General features: G+C 43.7%; 1 protein-coding gene across 4 annotated transcripts in view; it reads right to left on the bottom strand.

Annotated features, from left to right (window-relative positions):
- Nucleotides 1–20861, bottom strand: part of MDFIC (MyoD family inhibitor domain containing) — a 198338-nt gene that overhangs the window by 142099 nt on the left and 35378 nt on the right. For 3 of the 4 annotated variants that reach the window (XM_069764833.1, XM_069764832.1, XM_069764835.1), the window contains exon 2: nucleotides 19904–20054. In XM_069764833.1, coding sequence (XP_069620934.1) covers nucleotides 19904–19997 — 94 coding nt within the window. In that variant the 5' untranslated portion in view covers nucleotides 19998–20054. Of the gene's footprint in view, nucleotides 1–19903; nucleotides 20055–20861 lie in introns of those variants that run through there. The other variant, XM_069764834.1, reaches the window with a different exon arrangement.

Raw genomic sequence — 20861 nt, 5'->3', positions numbered from 1 at the left:
CTTTCCCACAAAGTCCGTTGATTTTTGAGAATGCAGGATCCTGCATTTTCCCATAGACTTGTATTAGCGACGGATTGTGACGGATGCACTGGATCGGTCGTAAAATAGCGGCCCGTCGTGCAGAGAAAACGTTCATTGTAACGTTTTTTGTGCACGTCGGACAATCGGTCAACGACGCATCCTGCGCTGCCCCTCGTCGGGTACAATGGAAGCCTGTGGACAGATCAGTCATTAGGGCAGTCTCACACGTCCAGATAATTCCGGTACCGGAAAAATCGGTACCGGAATTATCCGTGTCCGTGCGTTTCTGTGGCACATTAGTGTGGCACATGTGCAGCACACGTGTGCTGCCCGTGTGCCCACTGGGTACCACACGCACCGTGCAGGAGACAGCGCTAAAGTTTAGCGCTGTCCCCTGCATCTGGTGCTGAAGCTGCAATTCATATCTTCTCTGCAGCAGCGTTTGCTGTAGAGAAGATATGAATATTCCTTTTTTTGTGTGTTTCTCGTGTTTAAAATAAAGATCCATGTGCCCACCCCCCTCACACCCCCTGTGCGCCCGCCCGCTGTTCTTAAAATACTCACCCGGCTCCCTCACTGGCTGGCGCTGCTTCCTGTCCTGGCCGCATCTTCTACTGTATGAGCGGTCACGTGGGGCCGCCGATTACAGTCATGAATATGCGGCTCCACCTCCCATAGGAGGCCATTATTATAGTACTTATCCATGCGCTTACATTACTAAGCCTGGCTGATTGGACATCAATAAATACCTTTATGTGCACTTGCTGGCAGCATGCCTGCTGCATGTTTATAAGTTAAACAATCTATTGTGTTACTGTCCCGGACTGATTCATGGTCACTATTGTATCAATGGATTTAGTCACATATCTGTCACTTTTACTTATATGGTAATATTATGTTTTTGAAAATTATGTGCTTTCAATAAAGTTTGTATTTTTGGTATATCTTTTTGGCTACTTTTTGACTCATGGTTCTCCTATCCTCACTTACATACATTGGCTGCAGAATATAGTGAAAATCTTGGGGTACTATGGAGCTCAGCCTATGGCGGAGATTCACAGGAGAATCGAGATGACTGCGATAGGGGTCTTTAGCGGTTCTATCTCTGTCATAGTAACAAATTGGTCCCCTTCGATTGCATCACTGTGGGCAAATGGGATTGGAAGTATGTTCCAGTTAAATGCAGCTATCATAGCGGTATTTAAATTGATACCAGCCATGCCGCAACCTAGTGCTAGTCGTGGCTGTTAGAGACAGACGCTCGCTATATAATATAGCCAGTATAAAAATCCATGATCGAATGGTTGCATAATCCTGACTTCCCCTTTGCATTCAATGTGTGGCGGTCACAGCAGATCAGTGGGGTTTTCCTGGGTGGCAGAGTAGGTGCTGGATGTAAATATTGAATGGAGCTGTACTGCAAGTTCTATTCAATGTGTAGCAGCCACTACCAGGTACTGCAGAACATCGACAGAGGTTCCATGTGTCAAACTCCCACTGATCAGATAATGATGACCTGTCCATAGAATAGGTCATCAATAGCATATGACAGGGCAACACTTTAAAAGGTAAATACAAAACAAAGCAATACAACTAATATAAATAACATAAGGCTTATATAGTAACATTTGTGCACAATTCAAGATGCACAATAAAAGATGAGTTTGGAGTGGTAAAAGAATATACTCTAATGAATTAGAGCCATAAAAATTAGTGTGGGTGAACGCAAAGAATGGGAAAGTATTAATGGTAGCGCCAACATAGTATCGTACATACACAGTTATCTAGGCTGAAGCGGACATTGGCAGTGAATGCTTTAGTTTCACAGGACAATAAGTTACATGGAGAGTAATTGTATGTTGCACAGCACATAGCTAATAAGTCACACATTCAGAATACCTTCACTTACAGGGAACAATACACATCCTTGTATACAGAGCTTGTATCACACAATGAGTCCCACAGTCCTGAATTATAAATAGATAAATACCATCTATCATAAGATGCCTTTGCATGAAAGCCTGATCTTCTTTAGAAATAATGCCTCTAATGTGCACGGTTATTAAATCATTGGTCTACTATGGCCTCCTAGCAATCTACAGCAGTCAGTAGATCTTTAGACACAAACATACAAGAGTACATGCCTAAGATGTGGTAATGGGGAAGCACTTAAGGTGAACCTGTAACAGACAGTTTGGTCGGCGCCATTATACTGAATAAAGAGATACCTTGGTTGATGAAATCCGTCTTGTGGCTGTTTCTTAATCTTTATTTTCAGTTTTGTGTTAATGAGATTCTCGTGTCCTAAGGCAGTGCTGGGGTCCCCCAGGGGCCCCCAGCCAGTGGCATGCCACTAATGGCGGCACAACACGCAGCCGCTATGGGGGTCGTGTTGGCAAGGGGGGCCTGTCTGCTGCCAGCACCGACTCCCCCACCGCATTGAATTATACCAGCGTCTATGATGCCGGCACAGTTCAAAGCAATGAGGGAGGAAAGAGCGTCAGCTGGGGGAGTGTATTATACTATATGGAGGACTATGGGGAGTGTATTATACTATATACAAGCAAAAAGCTGCATATTCATCAAGTGATTGGATTGTTTATGCAGGAACAAAAATCATTGTGCTCAGCAGCACATCGCAGGTGTAAACTGTAGTTGTGCTGCTGATAACATGATACTGTATGGGGAGAAATTGATCTAATAGTGATTGTTCTGTTCCCATTCTTTCTCAGTTGGTGTAAAGAGGTCGGGAAACAAGTATGGAACGACTTCAATACTGTCGATCACACTCATTTAGCGGCCTGAACTCAGCACACGTAAATACAACAGAAATGCCCTGGCTGCGGTATGTGGTGCTCTGATTATATATTCATAATGCAGACTGCTGACTGGTCACTGATCCCTCACTGACCCACCCCCTAGTTTGCATAATAAATACCATCACATACTGAATTTAAAAAAATAAATAAAAAATACTCCTGCAGGCAGGTGTCGGCCGTGGCACCAGCGCTGCAGCATAATCGCATGGCTAATGTGTACTTTTTTCCCTTTTGCAGATTTGAGCAAGGAAATGAAAAAAAAAAAAAATCTTTTTGAAAATGGCGATCACTGCGCCTGTGCAGTAGTAGCTATCCATTTGTATAGAGATCTGATAGCTGCTGTTGCGCAGTCGCTGGTGGCGCCATCTTGCTTTAGAAAAAAAAAAAAATGTCCTTCACCAAGATGGCGCCTTTCGCCCCATTCAAAATAAAACAATAAGAAGAAAATCAAAACATACACATATCTGGTATCGCTGTGTTCAGAAACGCCTGATCTATCAATAAAAGAAAGATTAACCTGATAGCTAAATGGCGTAGCGAGAAAAAGTCAAAACGGCAAAATTAAGATTTTTTGGTCGCCGCGACATTGCATTAAAATGCAATAACGGGCGATCAAAAGAACATATCTGCACCAAAATGGTATCATTAATTTCAGCAAAAAATAAGCCCTTGCCTAACCCAAGATCATGAAAAATGGAGGTGCTATGGGTATCAGAAAATGGCGCGCTTTTTTAACCCCTTAACCCCCTAGAGTGGTTTGCACGTTAATGACCGGGCCAATTTTTACAATTCTGACCACTGTCCCTTTATGAGGTTATATCTCTGGAACGCTTCAACGGATCCCGGTGATTCTGACATTGTTTTCTCGTGACATGTTGTACTTCATGAAATTTATTTGATATTACCTGCGTTCATTTGTGAAAAAAACTGAAATTTGGCGAAAATGTTGCAATTTTCCAACTTTGAATTTTCATGCCCTTAAATCGCAGATATATGTCACACAAAATACTTAAGTAACATTTCCCACATGTCTACTTTACATCAGCACAATTTTGGAAGCATTATTTTTTTTTGTTAGGGAGTTGTAAAAATTAGAAATTGCTGGTCAATTTTAACCCTTATAACACCATGTTTTAGGGGCCACATCTCATCTGAAGTCACTTTGAGGGGTCTATATGAAAGAAAATACCCAAGTTTGACACCATTCTAAAAACTGCACCCCTCAAGGTGCTCAAAACCACATTCAAGAAGTTTATTAACCCTTCAGGTGCTTCACAGGAATTTTTGGAATGTTTTAAAGAACATTTAACTTTTTTTTTTCACAAAAATTTACTTCAGCTCCAATTTGTTTTATTTTACCATGGGTAACAGGAGAAATTGGACACCTAAAGTTGTTGTAAAATTTGTCCTGAGTACGCTGATACCCCATATGTGGGGGTAAACCACTGTATGGGTGCATGCCAGAGCTCGGAAGGGAAGTAGAGCCATTTGACTTTTCAGTGCAAAATTAACTGGAATTGAGATAGGACACCATGTTGCATTTGGAGAGCCCCTGATGTGCCTAAACATTGAAACTCTCCACAAGTAACACCATTTTGGAACGGAGACCCCCTAAGGAACATCTAGATGTGTCGTGAAAACTTTGAACCTCCAAGTGTTTCATTACAGATTATAACGCAGAGCCATGAAAATAAAAATTCTTTTTTTGTTTTTCCACAAAATTATTTTTTAGTCCCCAGTTTTGTATTTTCCCAAGGATAACAGGAGAAATTGGACCCCAAAAGTTGTTGTCCAATTTGTCCTGAGTACGCTGATACCCCATATGTTGGGGTAAACCCGTTTGGGCGCACGGGAGAGCTCAGAAGGGAAGGAGCACTGTTTTACTTTTTCAACGCAGAATTGGCTGGAATTGAGATCAGACGCCATGTCGAGTTTGGAGAGCCCCTGATGTGTCTAAACAGTGGAAACATCCCAATTCTAACTGAAACCCTAACACCCCCCTAACCCTAACCTCACCCCTAATCTCAACCCTAATCCCAACCATAAATTTAATCCAAACCCTAACGTTAGCCCCAACCCTAACTTTAGCTCCAAACTAACCCTAACCCGAACCCTAACTGTAGTCCTAACTTTAGCCCCAACCTGAAGAAATCCGGACATTTTCTGCAAGAAAACCACATGCATTTTTTTCACGTTTTTAGGCTAGTTTCACACTAGCGTTTTGAGAAGCTGCGGACTTCCTCCGTGAAGCCCCACCCTCGGCCGCACCTCCACCGCTAGCTCCGCCTACTTCTGCATGCGACCTGCGTACCTATCTTTAACATTAGGTACGCATGTCGTGCGGCTGTATGCGGATGCTTCCGCATGCGTCGTTTTGACGATGCAGAGAAAAAAGAATTGCTACCAGCTGTGTCCTACGCTGGTCGCCACATCATCAAAACGACGCATGTGGAAGCATCCGCATACAGCCACACGACCTGTGTACCTAATGTTAAAGATAGGTATGCAGGTCGCATGCAGAAGTAGGTGGAGCTAGAGTCGGAGGTGCAGCCGAGGGCGGGGCTTCACGGAGGAAGTCCGCAGCCCTCCGCAGCTCCTCAAAACGCTAATGTGAAACCGGCCCTACCGCGTTTTTTGCATTTTTTTTCCCGGAGCTTTCCCAATGCATTATGTAACGGGAAAAACGCAAAAAAATTGCAAAATTAATGAACATGCTGCGTTTACCGCGATGCGTTTTTTCGCGGAAAAAAATGCATCATATGAACAAAAATTGCAGAATGCATTCTAAATGATAGGATGCATATGTATGCTTTTTAATGCGTTTTTATAGCAAAAAATCGCAACGTGTGCACACAGCCTAACCCTAACCGGAAAATGGAAATAAATAAAAAAAAATTTTATTTTATTATTTTTCCCTAACTAAGGGGGTGATGAAGGGGGGTTTGATTTACTTTTATAGCGGGTTTTTTAGCGGATTTTTATGATTGGCAGCAGTCACACACTGAAAGACGCTTTTATTTCAAAAAATAGTTTTTGCGTCTCCACATTTTGAGAGCTATAATTTTTCCATATTTTGGTCCACAGAGTCATGTGAGGTCTTGTTTTTTGCAGGACGAGTTGACGTTTTTATTGGCATCATATTCGGGCATATGAAATTTTTTCATCGCTTTTTATTCCGATTTTTGTGAGGTAGAATGAACAACAACCAGCTCTTCATGAATTTCTTTTCTTTCCATGTTTGATAATATTGGTAAAGCAGTTTTATTCTTCGGGTCAGAACGATTACAGCGATACCTCATTTATATAATTTTTTTATGTTTTGGAATTTTATACGATAAAAACTATTTCATATAAAAAATAATTATTTTTGCATCGCTTTATTCTGAGGACTATAACTTTTTCGTTGATGATGTTGTGTGGCGGCTCGCTTTTTGCGGGACAAGATGACGTTTTCAGCGGTACCATGTTTATTTATATACGTCTTTTTGATCGCGTGTTATTCCACTTTTTATTTGGCGGTATGATAAAGCGTTGTTTTTTTACTGTTTTTTTAGTGTTCACTGAAGGGGTTAACCAGTGGGACAGTTTTATAGGTCGGGTCGTTACGGACGCAGCGATACTAAATATGTGTACTTTTATTGTTTTGTTTTTTTTTATTTAGATAAAGAAATGTATTTATTGGAACTTTTGTTTTGTTTTGTTTTTTTACATGTAAATATTTTTTTTACATTGCCCCAGGGGGGACATCAAACTATAGTGACAGATCGCTGATCTGACACTTTGCAGTGCACTGTGTCAGATCAGCAACCTGACAGGCACTTGAAAGCTACCTCCCTGCAGGACCCGGAAGGGCCCCCGCGGCCATTTTGGATCCGGGCTTGCAGGGAGGAGGCAGGAGACCCTTGGAGCAATGCAATCACATCGAGTTGCTCCGAGGGTCTCAAGGAAGCATGCAGGGAGCCCCCTCCCTGCGAGATGCTTCCCTATGCCGCCGGAACATCGTGATCATGTTTGATCGCAGTGTTCCGAGGGTTAATATGCCAGGAGCGGTCCGTGACTGCTCCTGGCACATAGTGTCGGATGTCAGCTGTGACAGTCAGCTGACACCCGGCCGCGCTCCCCTGTGAGCGGCCGAACACGCTGGACGTACTATCCCATCACTGGGAATTAAGTCCCAGGTCACCTCGACGGGATAGTACGTCAAATGGGATAAAGGGGTTATCAAAGTTTGGAATTTTTTTTTATAAAAAAGAACCTAGACATGTTTGGAGTCTATGAACTCGTAAAGACCTGGAGAATCATAACGGCAGGTCAGTTTTAGCATTTAGTGAACCTAGTAAAAAAAAAGCCTAACAAAAAAAAGTGTGGGATTGCACTTTTTTGCAATTTCACCACACTTGGAATATTTTTCCAGCTTTCTAGTACACGACATGGTAAAACCAATGGTGTCGTTCAAAAGTACAACTCATCCCTCAAAAACCAAGCCCTCACATGGCCATATTGATAGAAAAATTTAAAAAGTTATGGCTCTGGGAAGAAGGGGAGCAAAAACCGAAAAAAGCTCCAGTTAATCAGTGTAACAGCACCAACCGGACAATTACTGTAGTTTACTCAGCACAATCATGCTGATAGGTTCCCTTTGCGATTGGAGATACGGATTTGGCTTTTATCCCAAGTCATATTGCACGACTCATTAAAGGGTTGATTGTGACTTGTAGGATCCCTACTTCCAACAAGTGGCGCTTTAAAGTTTAAGCCCTCTTTTTCTCTGAAGAGGCAATTTGCATATGACTTTTTTTTTTTAAGCTGAAGTAGGGAAAGAGGTGGTTAGAGCTGCAATATCCACAATGGACAGGTAAAGTAAGGAGACCCCTTCCTGTTACATTGGGACAAATGCTATTTGTGTACAGTACAGTATGTGTGGTAACAATTGTCTGATGCCAATGCATATGCCTGAAGTAAGTTAGTGTCAATATGTTCATTGCAAGGTCGTAGAAATGTTTCCAGATTTTGTATCACAATCATGCAGCCATTGGCCAACCATGAGTAGGCAAATCCTTGGCTGTGTGGTTAGCCGTAGCATGTGGCTGCACTCTAAATCCCCGAATTCAGGTTTTTCATTTAGTCTCAGATATAGAAAATCAACCATATAGTAATACAATCTGCATTGCAAAAGTATTGGTCATTCCAAAGAGCTCACTGAATTCTAGCATGACGCTGTATTAGGATGTCACGATTGCAAAATGTCAGTTTGTGATATTCCTCACAGCAAAATTTTCCATGATCAGTTGGTATTCAAAATTTGAAGCATTGAGGAACCACAACTCAGCCATGAAATGGCAGAACAGAGTGCTGAGGCACATAGTACATAAGTCTCCAAACTCTGCTGACTCAATAACTGCAGAATGCCAAGCATCTTCTGGCATCAGCATCAGCTCCAAACAGTGTGTCGGGAGCTTTATGGCACAGCTTTAGATGTAAGAGCAGCTGCATGCAAGCCTTGCAGTACAATGCCAAAAGTTTCAGAGTGATGTAAGCACGCCAGCACTGGACTCTGGAGCATTGGAGAAGTATTCTGTAGAGTAACGAATCGTGTTTCTCCATCTGGCAGTTTGATGGACTTGCTTGAGTGCTTGGCAAAAGCCAGAAGAATGTTATAAGCCTGACTACATGGCGCCAACTGTAAAGATGGTGGAGGAGGGACAACGGTATAGAATTGTTTCTTTAAGTGTTGACCTAGGACCCTTAGAGGGAGCACAGAAAAACTGATGAAACCAAATACAGGAACACGAAGCATCGAGGCATGGCCAAACATATAAGTGCAACTTTCTATCTACATGTTTTCCCCTCTATCTCCTCACCCCCACTGTCTTCTTTGATTGACAGCTTTGGCTTTATAAAGCCAGAGAAGGATGGAGCTAGAGGGAAAACAAGTAGGTGGGACGGTGCACTAAAATGTCTGGCCACACTAAGCCCGGTTTCACACGTCAGTGGCTCCGGTACGTGAGGTGACAGTTTCCTCATGTACTGGAGCCACTGACACACGTAGACGCATTAAAATCATTGCATCTGTGCAGATGTCATTGATTTTTTGTGGACCGTGTCTCCGTGTGCCAAACACGGAGACATGTCAGTGTTTGTGGGAGCGCACGTATTACACGGACCCATTAAAGCCAATGGGTCCGTGTAAAACACGTACCGCACACGGACGTTGTCCGTGTGCAGTCCGTGTGCCATGCAGGAGACAGCGCTACATTAAGCGCTGTCCCCCCCACTGGTGCTGAATCCGCCATTCATATCTTCCCTGCAGCAGCGTTTGCTGTAGAGAAGATATGAATAATAGTGTGTAAAATCCAGATCCAGGTCCCCCTCCCCCCCTGCTGTGGTTAAAATACTCACCCAGCTCCCTTGCTGCTTCCTGTCCTGGCCGCACCTTGTACTGTATGAGCGGTCACGTGGGGGCGCTCATTTACACTAATGAATATGCGTCTCCACCTCCCATAGGGGTGGAGCCGCATATTCATTACTGTAAATGAGCGGCCCCACGCGACCGCTCATACAGTACAAGGTGCGGCCAGGACAGGACGCTGCGAGGGAGCCGGGTGAGTATTTTAATCACAGCGGGGGGGGGGGGCGCACAGGGGGTGGGAGGGGGTTGGGGACCTGGATTTTACACACTATTATTCATATCTTCTCTACAGCAAACGCTGCTGCAGGGAAGATATGAATGGGGCTTCAGCACGATTCAGGGGACAGCGCTAAACTTTAGCGCTGTCTCCGGCACGGTGCGTGTGGTACCCAGTGGGCACACGGGCGGCACACGTGTGCCACACTGATGTGCCACAGAAACGCACCGGCACACGGACACAGATAATTCCGGTACCGATTTTTCCGGTACCGGAATTATCTGGACATGTGAGACTGGCCTAAGAGTGCACCAAGTGCCTATACTTGGGTTGAACAGTCATTCTATGCTGACAGAATCCCTGTGACACTTCAAGACCTTTCAATACCCTTTAGTTTGGTTTATGCTTCCTTGTGGCAATTTCCGACTTCATAGCTGATACCTGAAGATGTTCCAGAGTTAAAATGTAAGGAGAGAGACCGGGCTGAAAGTACTTGTGCTGTGCCGGGTCCTGAAACGTTGGGGCTGCGTCTCAGGTGGCCCTGGGGAAAGGGTAGCGAGCGACACCAACCGGCTGACCTAGAGGCAGGGGGCAAGGCTAAAGAAAAGCGCGCACAGCAGCAGACAGTTTTGGTGGGGACAAGTAGCGCGCAGCAGGGTGAGAAGCGTGCTCCGTCCCTGGAGCATCGGCGCTGCGAAGTATTGTGCCCGCCGGCTCCCGCCGCTACCAGCGGGACCATAAGAGAGCAAGGTGCACTGTATCTCTCAACCTGCTTACAAAAACCTCAAGGACTTTGCACTTATTCATTCAAGTGTCTATTGGTATGAAACCTGCACCTCTGTCTTACAAATATTCTGACAAGTATACAACACCCCATCTGCCCTTGATGCATCCCACCGGTTGCTGCCTACTACATGCTGTACAATTTATAAGCAAGTTTAGCTTACACTCTGTAAGCACAAAGGGATGATAGTGTGTCCCAAGCAGAGGCAGAGTATCTACAGCAGGGATCACCAACCTGTAGCTCGGGAGCCACATGTGGCTCTCAGTCCCATGAATTGTGGCTTGCGGCTGTCTGTCAGCTTGGTGCATTTGCTGTTGTGAATTCTGTTGTCAAGCTCCCTCCTGTGGTCATGAATGGTACTTCGGCTGGTTCTGTCCACGGGCTTCCTCTGGTGGTTGTGAGTGGAGCTGCGGCTTCTGAGTTTCCTTCCACAGGTGACGAGGTTAATTCGTTAGCTGGCTGCTCTATTTAACTCCACTTAGATCATTGCTCCATGCCACCTGTCAATGTTCCAGTATTGGTCTTGTTCTCTCCTGGATCGTTCTTGTGACCTGTCTTCCCAGCAGAAGCTAAGTTCCTGCTTGTTTTTCTCTGGTTTGCTATTTTTCTGTCCAGCTTGCTATTTTATTTTTGTCTTGCTTGCTGGAAGCTCTGGGACGCAGAGGGAGCGAATCCGCACCGTGAGTCGTTGCGGAGAGTCTTTTTGCGCCCTCTGCATGGTCTTTTTGTAGTTTTTTGTGCTGACCGCAAAGTTACCTTTCCTATCCTCTGTCTGTTCAGTAAGTCGGGCCTCACTTTGCTAAATCTATTTCATCTCTGTGTTTGTAATTTTCATCTTTACTCACAGTCATATGTGTGGGGCTGCCTTTTCCTTTGGGGAATTTCTCTGAGGCAAGGTAGGCTTTATTTTTCTGTCTCTAGGGCTAGCTAGTTTCTTAGGCTGTGTCGAGTTGCATAGGGAGCGTTAGGAGCAATCCACGGCTATTTCTAGTGTGTGTGATAGGACTAGGGATTGCGGTCAGCAGAGTTCCCACGTCTCAGAGCTCGTCCAATATTATTAGTAACTATCAGGTCATTCCGTGTGCTCTTAACCACCAGGTCCATTATTGTCCTTACCACCAGGTCATAACAATTTGCTCCAGTTCTAGCAAACAGGTATGAAGAGCACATCTGAAAATGGTGAATTTTGTGAGCAGCCCTGCACAGAAAAGCAGATCTGGATGGACATATACTGGTCTTAGGAGTTTTGAGAAGATTTAATTATGGTACGCTGGAGACAAGATGACACCACCTGTCAGAGGAGGTGTTTGAAGCTGGATGTGACAGTGTCTTGGGAGTGCTTTATAGGAGAATACTGAATGGGGGTATTGTAGGAACCCCTGGATCTTTGTATACTGCTTTGGGGTGATTGATTTTTATGGAAAAGCTTTGGTTACCATTATTCCTGTAATGGCGGCTTTGGTTGCCACTATTGTAAGGGGGTGGGAGCTGAATGTGGCTTGCGACCCTCTCAAGGCTGGATGTGGCTCGCGACACTATCAGAGCTGAATGTGGCTCTCAAGGTCAGAAACGTTGGGGACGTCTGATCTACAGTAAATGACATTTCCAAGGTCCTTCAATGGTGAGGTCATTCCCATTTGACTCTTATGTTGGAGAAGCAACTCCAGAGTTTGCAAGAAAGAGTAGGAAATTACTACAAGGAAGAGAAAGTACAATGGAAAGAGGCTTCACTGGAGGAAAGAGAAGACTGAATGAGATCGGGCAGGCTATGAGAAAAATCGAGGGCATTAGGGGCAGTCTGTTTGAAAAAAAATAAATGTTGAATGAGGAGCAGTCTGTGAGAGACTGGGCCAAGATAAATAGCATGATATAGAGGGAAGGATGGCATGGGGAGCAGTGTGAGGGATTGGGCCAGCATAACAGCATGTTATAGATGGAAGATGGAATGGGGAGCAGAGTGTGAGAGAGAGGGCCAAGATAAACAGCATGTTATAGAGGGAAGGATGGCATGGGGAGTAGTGTGTGAGAGAGGGGCCAAGATAAACAGCATGTTATAGAGGGAAGGATGGCATGGGGAGCAGAGTGTGAGAGAGGGGGCCAAGATAAACAGCATGTTATAGAGGGAAGGATGGCATGGGGAGCAGAGTGTGAGAGAGGGGGGCCAAGATAAACAGCATGTTCTAGAGGGAAGGATGGCATGGGGAGCAGAGTGTGAGAGAGGGGGCCAAGATAAACACCATGTTATAGAGGGAAGGATGGCATGGGGAGTAGTGTGTGAGAGAGGGGGCCAAGATAAACAGCATGTTATAGAGGGAAGATGGCATGGGGAGCAGAGTGTGAGAGAGGGGGGCCAAGATAAACAGCATGTTATAGAGGGAAGATTGCATGGGGAGCAGTGTTTGAGAGAGGGGGCTGAGATAAAATGTTACAGAAGACGGCTTGGGAACAGTCGGTGAGAAGTGGTGGTGGGCACAGGGAGCAGTCTATAAACAAAGGGGCATGAAGCTGCCTAGTGCTTCTGCTCTGCAATTAGTAAAGTAGCCTATTGATGTAGTCACACACTGTATTAATTCAGGTGCTTCTTGCCTCATGCTCATACATCCCCGCCTCTCACTACTGACATTATTAAGCCCTTCCCTTTGTTCCTTCCTGAGTAGTTGTCTGGAAATCTCAATTAATTAGTTGGAACAACTGCCATCAAGTTGGAAACCTAAAACTTAATTTTATGCCAAGTTAATATACCGATCAATATGTTTACTATGGCTAGATTAAGAGCCTTCAGAACAGTAGAACCAATTAGAATGGAGTCATACAGACACTTAAAATTTTTATCAAGAGCATAGAATGGTTTACCAACTGATTAATACTAACCTTATAGATAACCTGCTAAGGCCATGTTCACACCATCCTTTTTTTAATGCGGAATCGCCGCGATTTTCCCGCTGCGGGTCCGCAGCTGTTTTCCATGCAGGGTACACTACAATGTACCCTATGGAAAACAGGAACTGCTGTGCCCACATTGTGGAAAATCGCGAAAAAAGCCGCGCTGAATAGCCGCGGTAAAAAAGAAGTACCATGTCACTTCTTTTTGCGGAACTGCAGCGGTTCTGCACCCATTGACCTCCATTGTGAGGTCAAACCCGCAGTAAAACCCGCAGATGAAAAAAATATCTGCGGTTTTTCTGCGGTTTGTGGTGCAGAACCGCTACAGTGTGGCTGCCCCCCCGTGCCCCAATCCCACCCCCCCATGCTCCGATGCCACCCCCCTTTGCTCCGACGCCCCCCTCGTGCCCTCATCTCCCCCCCTTATACTTACCCGGCCTCCCGGTGTCCGTCCGGCCGTCTTCTCCCTGGGCGCCGCCATCTTGCAAAATGGCGGGCGCATGCGCAGTGCGCCCGCCGAATCTGCCGGCCGGCAGATTCGTTCCAAAGTGCATTTTGATCACTGAGATATAACCTATCTCAGTGATCAAAATAAAAAAAATAGTAAATGACCCCCCCCCCCTTTGTCACCCCCATAGGTAGGGACAATAAAAAAATTAATAATTTTTTTTTTCACTAAGGTTAGAATAGGGTTAGGGTTAGGGGTAGGGTTAGGGGTAGGGTTAGGGTATTTTCAGCCATTTTAACCCTAAAAAACTTCCTAGAAAACACACAGACTCTGCATAGAAAACTGCATAAAAAACGCATCAAAAAAAGGACCTGCGTTTTCTGCCAAGAGCTGCGGTTTTTAGTCCTGAAAAAAAAGGAGGGAAATCAGGAACGTGTGAACATAGCCTAAGACCACACATGAAGACATCTGCTCTATATATGCCTTGTTAGGGCATTTAGACATAATAGAGTCAGTCTCTCTTGATCTGGCGAACTAATACTGGACTCTCCATTCCAGGTGCAGCCATTTAAATGAATGGCCGTCATGTTTGCTAAGCATGCTGGAAGTGAGACCTGAGCAAAAAGGCAAAGTAATGGGAATGATAAACATTTTCCCTCTTAAAACCCTGTAAACACCCTTCCTAACTGTAGAGGTTGGCACCCTATTGCAAAAGAACAAGCATTGTGCTTCCAATCACTGACATCTGACACGTAATAGCCCTAATCTGTCCCCTACCCCTTAACTACTAGGCCTATTGATAAGAAGGCCAACAGACACTAATCCATTATTACATGAATGAAACAAACATACAAATATATTGCATATTTGCACATGTTATACTTTAGAACCAGATAAATGGGCAGCACGGTGGCTCAGTGGATAGCACTGCAGCCTTGCAGTCCTGGGTTCTAATCCCACCTTGGACAACATCTGCAAGGAGTTTGTATGGTCTTCCCGTGTTTGCGTGGGTTTCCTCTCACATTCTAAAGACATACTGATAGGTAATTTAGATTATAATGTGTGCAACCTGTAAAGCGCTGCGGAATATGTTAGCGCTATATAAAAATAAAGATTAGTATTATTACAAATTCAAACACAGAAGGTCCCTAGGACCCATGTAAACTCATCAGTTCCAGGAGTCCATTTTCCCTACACATTTCTCCAAAAATTGGAGAAACATCAGGGTACTCCCTTCAGGGCCACTTAGCATGGGGCTAGGCAAATATTATCACTACCCAGCTGAAAACAACTTCAAAGTCCAGAGAGACTACACTACTCTCCATTTACCGCACCACATTTGTCCTGCTATAACCCCCCATATCGGTGTGTGACATATACCATGAAAATATTAGGATATAAGGAAAGGCAAGAGGGCAAACAGCTGCAAAATATTACTACAATAAAAATCATTAACACTTAAAAGGGGTTATCCAGGATTTTGCCACCTATGGGGCCAAGCACTTAATGGCAGGTAGTCACTGATTACAGACCTGTTTTCCCATGTAACAATCTCTCCTGGCTCAGAGATGTCACGGACGGTTCTGGTGGCGATTTTATTGATTCCCATGATGTCACAACGACAGTATTTCCCCCTCCTCTTTTCTGTCAACGGGATGTCACTGCCAACGTCATGCCGATTGGCAGCCTGCTCAGCTAACGCAGTGGGAAGTCTGGTGTCAATCAATATGATGTTGGCAGGGACACCCATCGACAGAGCAGAAAAGAATGAACTGCTTTTTTGATGCCGCAGAAAAATTCCTAAAGGTGGGGTCTGAGACTGATCTGAGCTGGGAGAGATCATTGCAGAGCAAACCAGACAACTACCTGCTAAAGCTACGTTCACATTAGCGTTTTGTGCGGTTGCGTCGGGCGCAGCCGCGGCGACGCATGCGTCATGCAACCCTATATTTAACATGGGGGGGCGCATGGACATGCGTTGTGCTGCGTTTTGCAACGCATGCGGTTTTTTTGCCGCAAGCGTGGGGCGCAGAAAACGCAGCAAGTTGCATTTTTTTGCGTCCAAATTTCGGCAAAAAAGGACGCATGCGTCGCAAAAAGCTGCATTTTAGCGTGCGTTTTGTTGCGTTTTTGTTTGCGTCGTGCGTTGCGTCTCCGACGCAACATCGCACAACGCAAATGTGAACGTAGCCTAAGTGATTAGTCCCCATAGAAAGAAAAAAAAAAAAAAAAGAAGTCCCGAATAACTCACTTCACACTTCAATAATTTTAGGGTTACCAAATTTTACTGGACTTCATATTTGAAAAACAAAATGTACAGTTTGGTGGTAGTGAAAGAAGTTCTAAAAGCATGATGTTAAATGGTTAAAATACACAAATATACACAAGAGTACACATTACAGAAAAAAACAACAATCCACAAAATAACTGATACTATATCAACATTCTAAGCTAAGGCCAAACATCACAAAGTCCAGAGAGCTGCCATTGAAGCAGAGTAACAACAACTATCTTGCAGAAATCCGAAACGGAGGTCTTGAGTAAATCTGAGCAGTTAACAAAACATTCTGAAAACCAACTTGACAAGGAGCCCGGTAAATAAATAATAAAATGAAGTTTTGTTCAAAAAATGCCCCACTGTTTGAGAGAATGATACACTTTATATTCACGGCTATTTCCTGTACACATCTGGCATTTCAGCTTTATAATCAGCGACTGGGAAGCCAAAGACATTAACTCATGACTTCACACTGCACAGAAGAGCTGCCAGAGGGGCCTTCCAAACTGAAGGGGCCGAGCGGCAAACCTGCAGAAAGACTTTCACATGAACACGTCACAGCACATGTGTGAGGCTAGAGTTTAGTCAACTTTACACAACATTTTAGATACGGTATCTTATTCATAGAAGACAATACAATGTATGCATGCAGCTAATAACAGCTAAAGAAAGCAGAATTAACGATCACTTGGAGAACTGTTCTAGGCATCGAACCAGCACATCTCATACAGATACATTACTCCAGACATTAGGGGTTAAAAACAAACAACATCTGATCTCCTCACTCAATCCATAGGAGGATCTGTGAGTCAATTAACAGGTGAAAGGAAGAAGTCATATAGAGCAGTTTTTTAGATGTCAAAACAATGACCCATTCATTGCTACAAAAAAGGCTGGAACCAATGAGGAGTTCAATACCCACTTGTAGAAACCTAGGGGTAGAAGAGCTCTTCTTCATGCCCCAAGGTGGATTAAAATTATGTGATATGCAGAATATGAAAATACATGACTATTTTAGACCTTATTCATACAACTAAATGAACACAAAAAGCCCCATAACTGGATTAGGTATTACAGCCCCCCCAATAAATAATAAATACGGAAGATATACACTTTTTAGATTTAATTTACACTTGATCTTATATTATCTTCCAAGTCAAACCTCAACCTACCTAGTGAGAAGCTGGGGTGGGGAGATCATGGATGAATGTAGATGAATTTGTGGAAAGGTGTGCTGTGTACATGACTTAGGCTACTTTCACACATGAGGTTTTTTGTTTCAGGGACAAGCCAGCAAATTTTGAAAAAAACAGATCCGTTTTTTTTTTTACGCCGGATCCGTTTTTTCTCAGAGTTGTATTAGTGCCGGATTGTGCCTGATGGCCACACGTTTCATCCGTTTTTTTCTGGATCCGTCCAAATAGTCGTTTTTGGCGGATGGAGAAAACGTCCAGAGGAACGTTTTTTTGTCCGGGGAAAAAAAGCGCACAGTGACGGAACTGGCCAAAAACGTGTGAAATGGAAGTGTGAAACGATGAATCCGGCCTCCGGATCCGGTTTCTCTCTCTCTCTCTCTCGGGAAGTCACTGTAAACTCCATGTTAAAAATAGAAAAACGGATCCGGCAGAAAAACAGATCCGTTGCATCAGTTTTTACACTATTTGCAATGGATCCATTTTTGGGAACATTAGCAGGATTCTGCCTGAAACAAAAAACCTGATGTGTGAAAGTAGCTTTACACATGGCGCCATACAAACACATGGGACAACCTGCCTGAACAGTGTCATTGAGAGGACACATCTTGTAAACTGCACATAGGTAAATCTTCAGTTTGTGTATATATTAGAAGAAAAAAAAACAGTTAGTATAGGTGTGATAACATCAGCACAGAAACTATTGCTTATCAAAACAGATAATACACACACCAAACAAGAAAGTCAGGAACAACTACATCACATAGGAAAAGAAAGTGCTAAACACTCTGAAGTTACATCAGTCATCCAGATGCAAGTCAAATGTGAACAGGGCAATAGAAGCCACGAGGCCGAGTAACAAGTGAGATTTTATTAAATGTTTCAGATAAAAGGAGCTTTCCCCACTTGGACATTTATGGTAAATGCACCAGATAACACCAAATACGAAAGTTGTGGGGCTACTTATTTATAAACATGATAGCCTTGTTAACCCAGGAACATGGCCGCATCCAGGTAGTGAATGAATGTGCGGGCCTCGTGGTCCATAATGCTATAAATGAAGAGAACCGTGCACAAGTGGTTACTTCTCCAATCATTCTAAATCTGTGTGTGTTGATGGCTACTGTTGATTACGGAAGTGTGGGTCTCAGAAGGAGTACTCGCATCTAGCAAACCCTTAGAGATGTACCATAACCTTTTATGCTAGTTTAAAATGATGAATTCATTACAGTAATGAGAAAACTACACATTTGTGATGTAGAGAATGGTGAACACACTCCAACTTACTTAACCAACTGCAGGGGTAAATTAAGAGAAGACAGCATGCTATTATTAAATTACATGTTTTTCTTTCGTGGGAAATTGCCATGAAACAACCTGCCACCCAGATACCCCTTGACCACCCAACCTGTTCAAATTAACAGATCAAGGGCGGAGTCAGCCGGTTGTATAATACCAGGGCAGTGGAGTCAGTAAGCCAATCCTCCTACTCTCCAGTTTCCCCAACTCCACAGCACTGGTCACTACTGAGCATGTACATAGAGTGCAGCACAGACTCATCTCAGCTAAAGCCGAAATCCTCAGATCAGGAACAGAACAGACATTTATAGGACGTTTCAAAACTTTCCCAAATTCTTATGGAAACATTTACAGCACATCCTGCACTGAACCCAATTTATTATACATTTTAGGAGTCGGAATCAGTCCATTGTATACCGACTCCACCAAAATGGAGAGACTTGAACTCCACGACTCAGACAGTTCTGTATAATACAGATGATGATGGCATCGCACTGCTCGAACAGGCCGGAGGCTCTCCTGACCCAAGCACAACAACCTGTATTTCTCTGCAGCTGTCACGCTCAGGTCAGGAGAGCCGCCAGCCAGTTTGAGAATTGTGGTGCGATCGCCATCCACGGTAAACGGCCATCTGACTAAAGGAAAAGAAGCCAATAGGCTACAAGCTCACCAAGCATACGCTTTAGAAAGCATGTCCTAAAGAAACAGCTACCAGAAGACATATTTTTATGGATTTACATAAATAACCAGACTCTGAAATTAAAATAGTACCAAATAATGGGAATGGACCGGCACTACCAAAGGAAGCAAGCTTAGAATATAGAAGAGATGCATGTGCACATATCTTCAGCTGTTTAGACTCAGTTCGCTTTATCATAGTCACACGTGGAACTCAACAAGTCCAAAATATAAAAAGATCTGAGGCACTCAGCCCCCCAACCACAATCTGGCTGGGGGGCTGAGTGCTTCATGGCCTTATCGCCGTGTAGTCCTTATATCATCTCCTGACTTGTTTGTTTTAGCAAATATTTCCCCATAAAATAGATTTATGGGACCTCTCTTTTATAAAGAACTTTGTGTTCTGCTGTCACTTTAATTATACTTTGTAACTATATGCATTAAATGATAAAAGGGTATTATTATTTTCCTTGACAAAATTACATGTCCATACAAACTCAAATATTCAATAAGAGCTTAGTGTAGGCATATAACCTACTGACAAGGAGAACCATGTATGCATACATTTCCAAAAAGAGTAACATAGGGATGACACCGTGTAAAGTTCCTAGGAATGGTCCGCCATTATTCTACCTTAGGGGGTACACAAGGTGATTTTGTCAAACTTTGCTATATTTTGTTACTGTTAGGCATTTCTAAACTGTATGGTGGTGACAGGAAGCCAACAACTACACCTTGCCAATCTGGAAAATGTTCCTGTAGGACGGTAGTTATTCCCTGACATATTTTAGGGTTAAATGTATGTACATTTCAAGGAAGTGCATAAACAAAGCAGGGAAGACAAGACATGCATACAAATGTTTCAGAGATTTACCCAGGGGGATGGAGATCAAGAGGCTGTCTTCAGCTGAAGTATCTTGTTCAGGCCCTGTAGGCCCTGGAGGAAAAGGTTCTTTCACTTGGGACATCTGCCAGGTCTCTCCCCAAGAAACACAATGTAACCAAAGACAAATCTGTAGAAATCACTGCATAAAAAAGAAAAAAAAAAAAAAAAAACAGTACTGATTATACAAAAAAATACAAAAATGATGAGCATGCACATAGACCACCGCCATCTATATGTAGTATACAAATATAAGTGTGACTAGTTGGTCTACCAGCACCTGCAGGGCCAAATTCACATGGAAAGTATTTGCAGCAGATTTTCAATGCACGACAGCTGCATGGGAGGTTCACGTTTACATGGCTAACCTGCTAACTAAGGCTTCTTTCACATTTCCGTCGGTACGCGGCCATAGCTAAGCGTCGGTGCGACGTACCGACGAACATTGTTAAAATTCGGCACAACGTGGCCAGCGGATGCAGTTTTTCAACGCATCCGTTGCCCATTCTTAAGTCCCTGGGAGGAGCTAGAGATCTCCAAAGTGCAGGATGCAACGTACGAAAAAAACGTTCCCTTGAACGATTTTTCGTGACGACGGTCCGCCAAAACACGATGCATCCAGTGCACGACGGTCCCGTCGGCAATACAAGTCTATAGGAAAAAAACGCATCCTGCAGGCACATTTGCAGGATGCGTTTTTTTTCCCAAAACGACGCATTGTGACGGATCTAAAAAGACGAAGTGTGAAAGAGGTCTAAGCAATCAGTTGAATCTAAGAAAATCCACTGTGGTTGGGTTAAAATCCCCACAAATTCCCTTCCGAAAGAACGAAAGGGTCACTACTTGTAAAATTCATACAGATACCCTCCAAGAATGCCATTCTTTCCAAGGGATCTTTAAAAATTAATGAAAAAAAACATATAAATAATTTCTCACCAGGTTTTTGATG

The sequence above is a fragment of the Ranitomeya imitator genome, chromosome 4, assembly GCF_032444005.1.
Source record: "Ranitomeya imitator isolate aRanImi1 chromosome 4, aRanImi1.pri, whole genome shotgun sequence".
In the NCBI taxonomy this organism is placed as follows: domain Eukaryota; kingdom Metazoa; phylum Chordata; class Amphibia; order Anura; family Dendrobatidae; genus Ranitomeya; species Ranitomeya imitator.
Note: the sequence above shows the minus strand (reverse complement) of the source record. Positions and strands in the feature narration are given on the sequence as shown.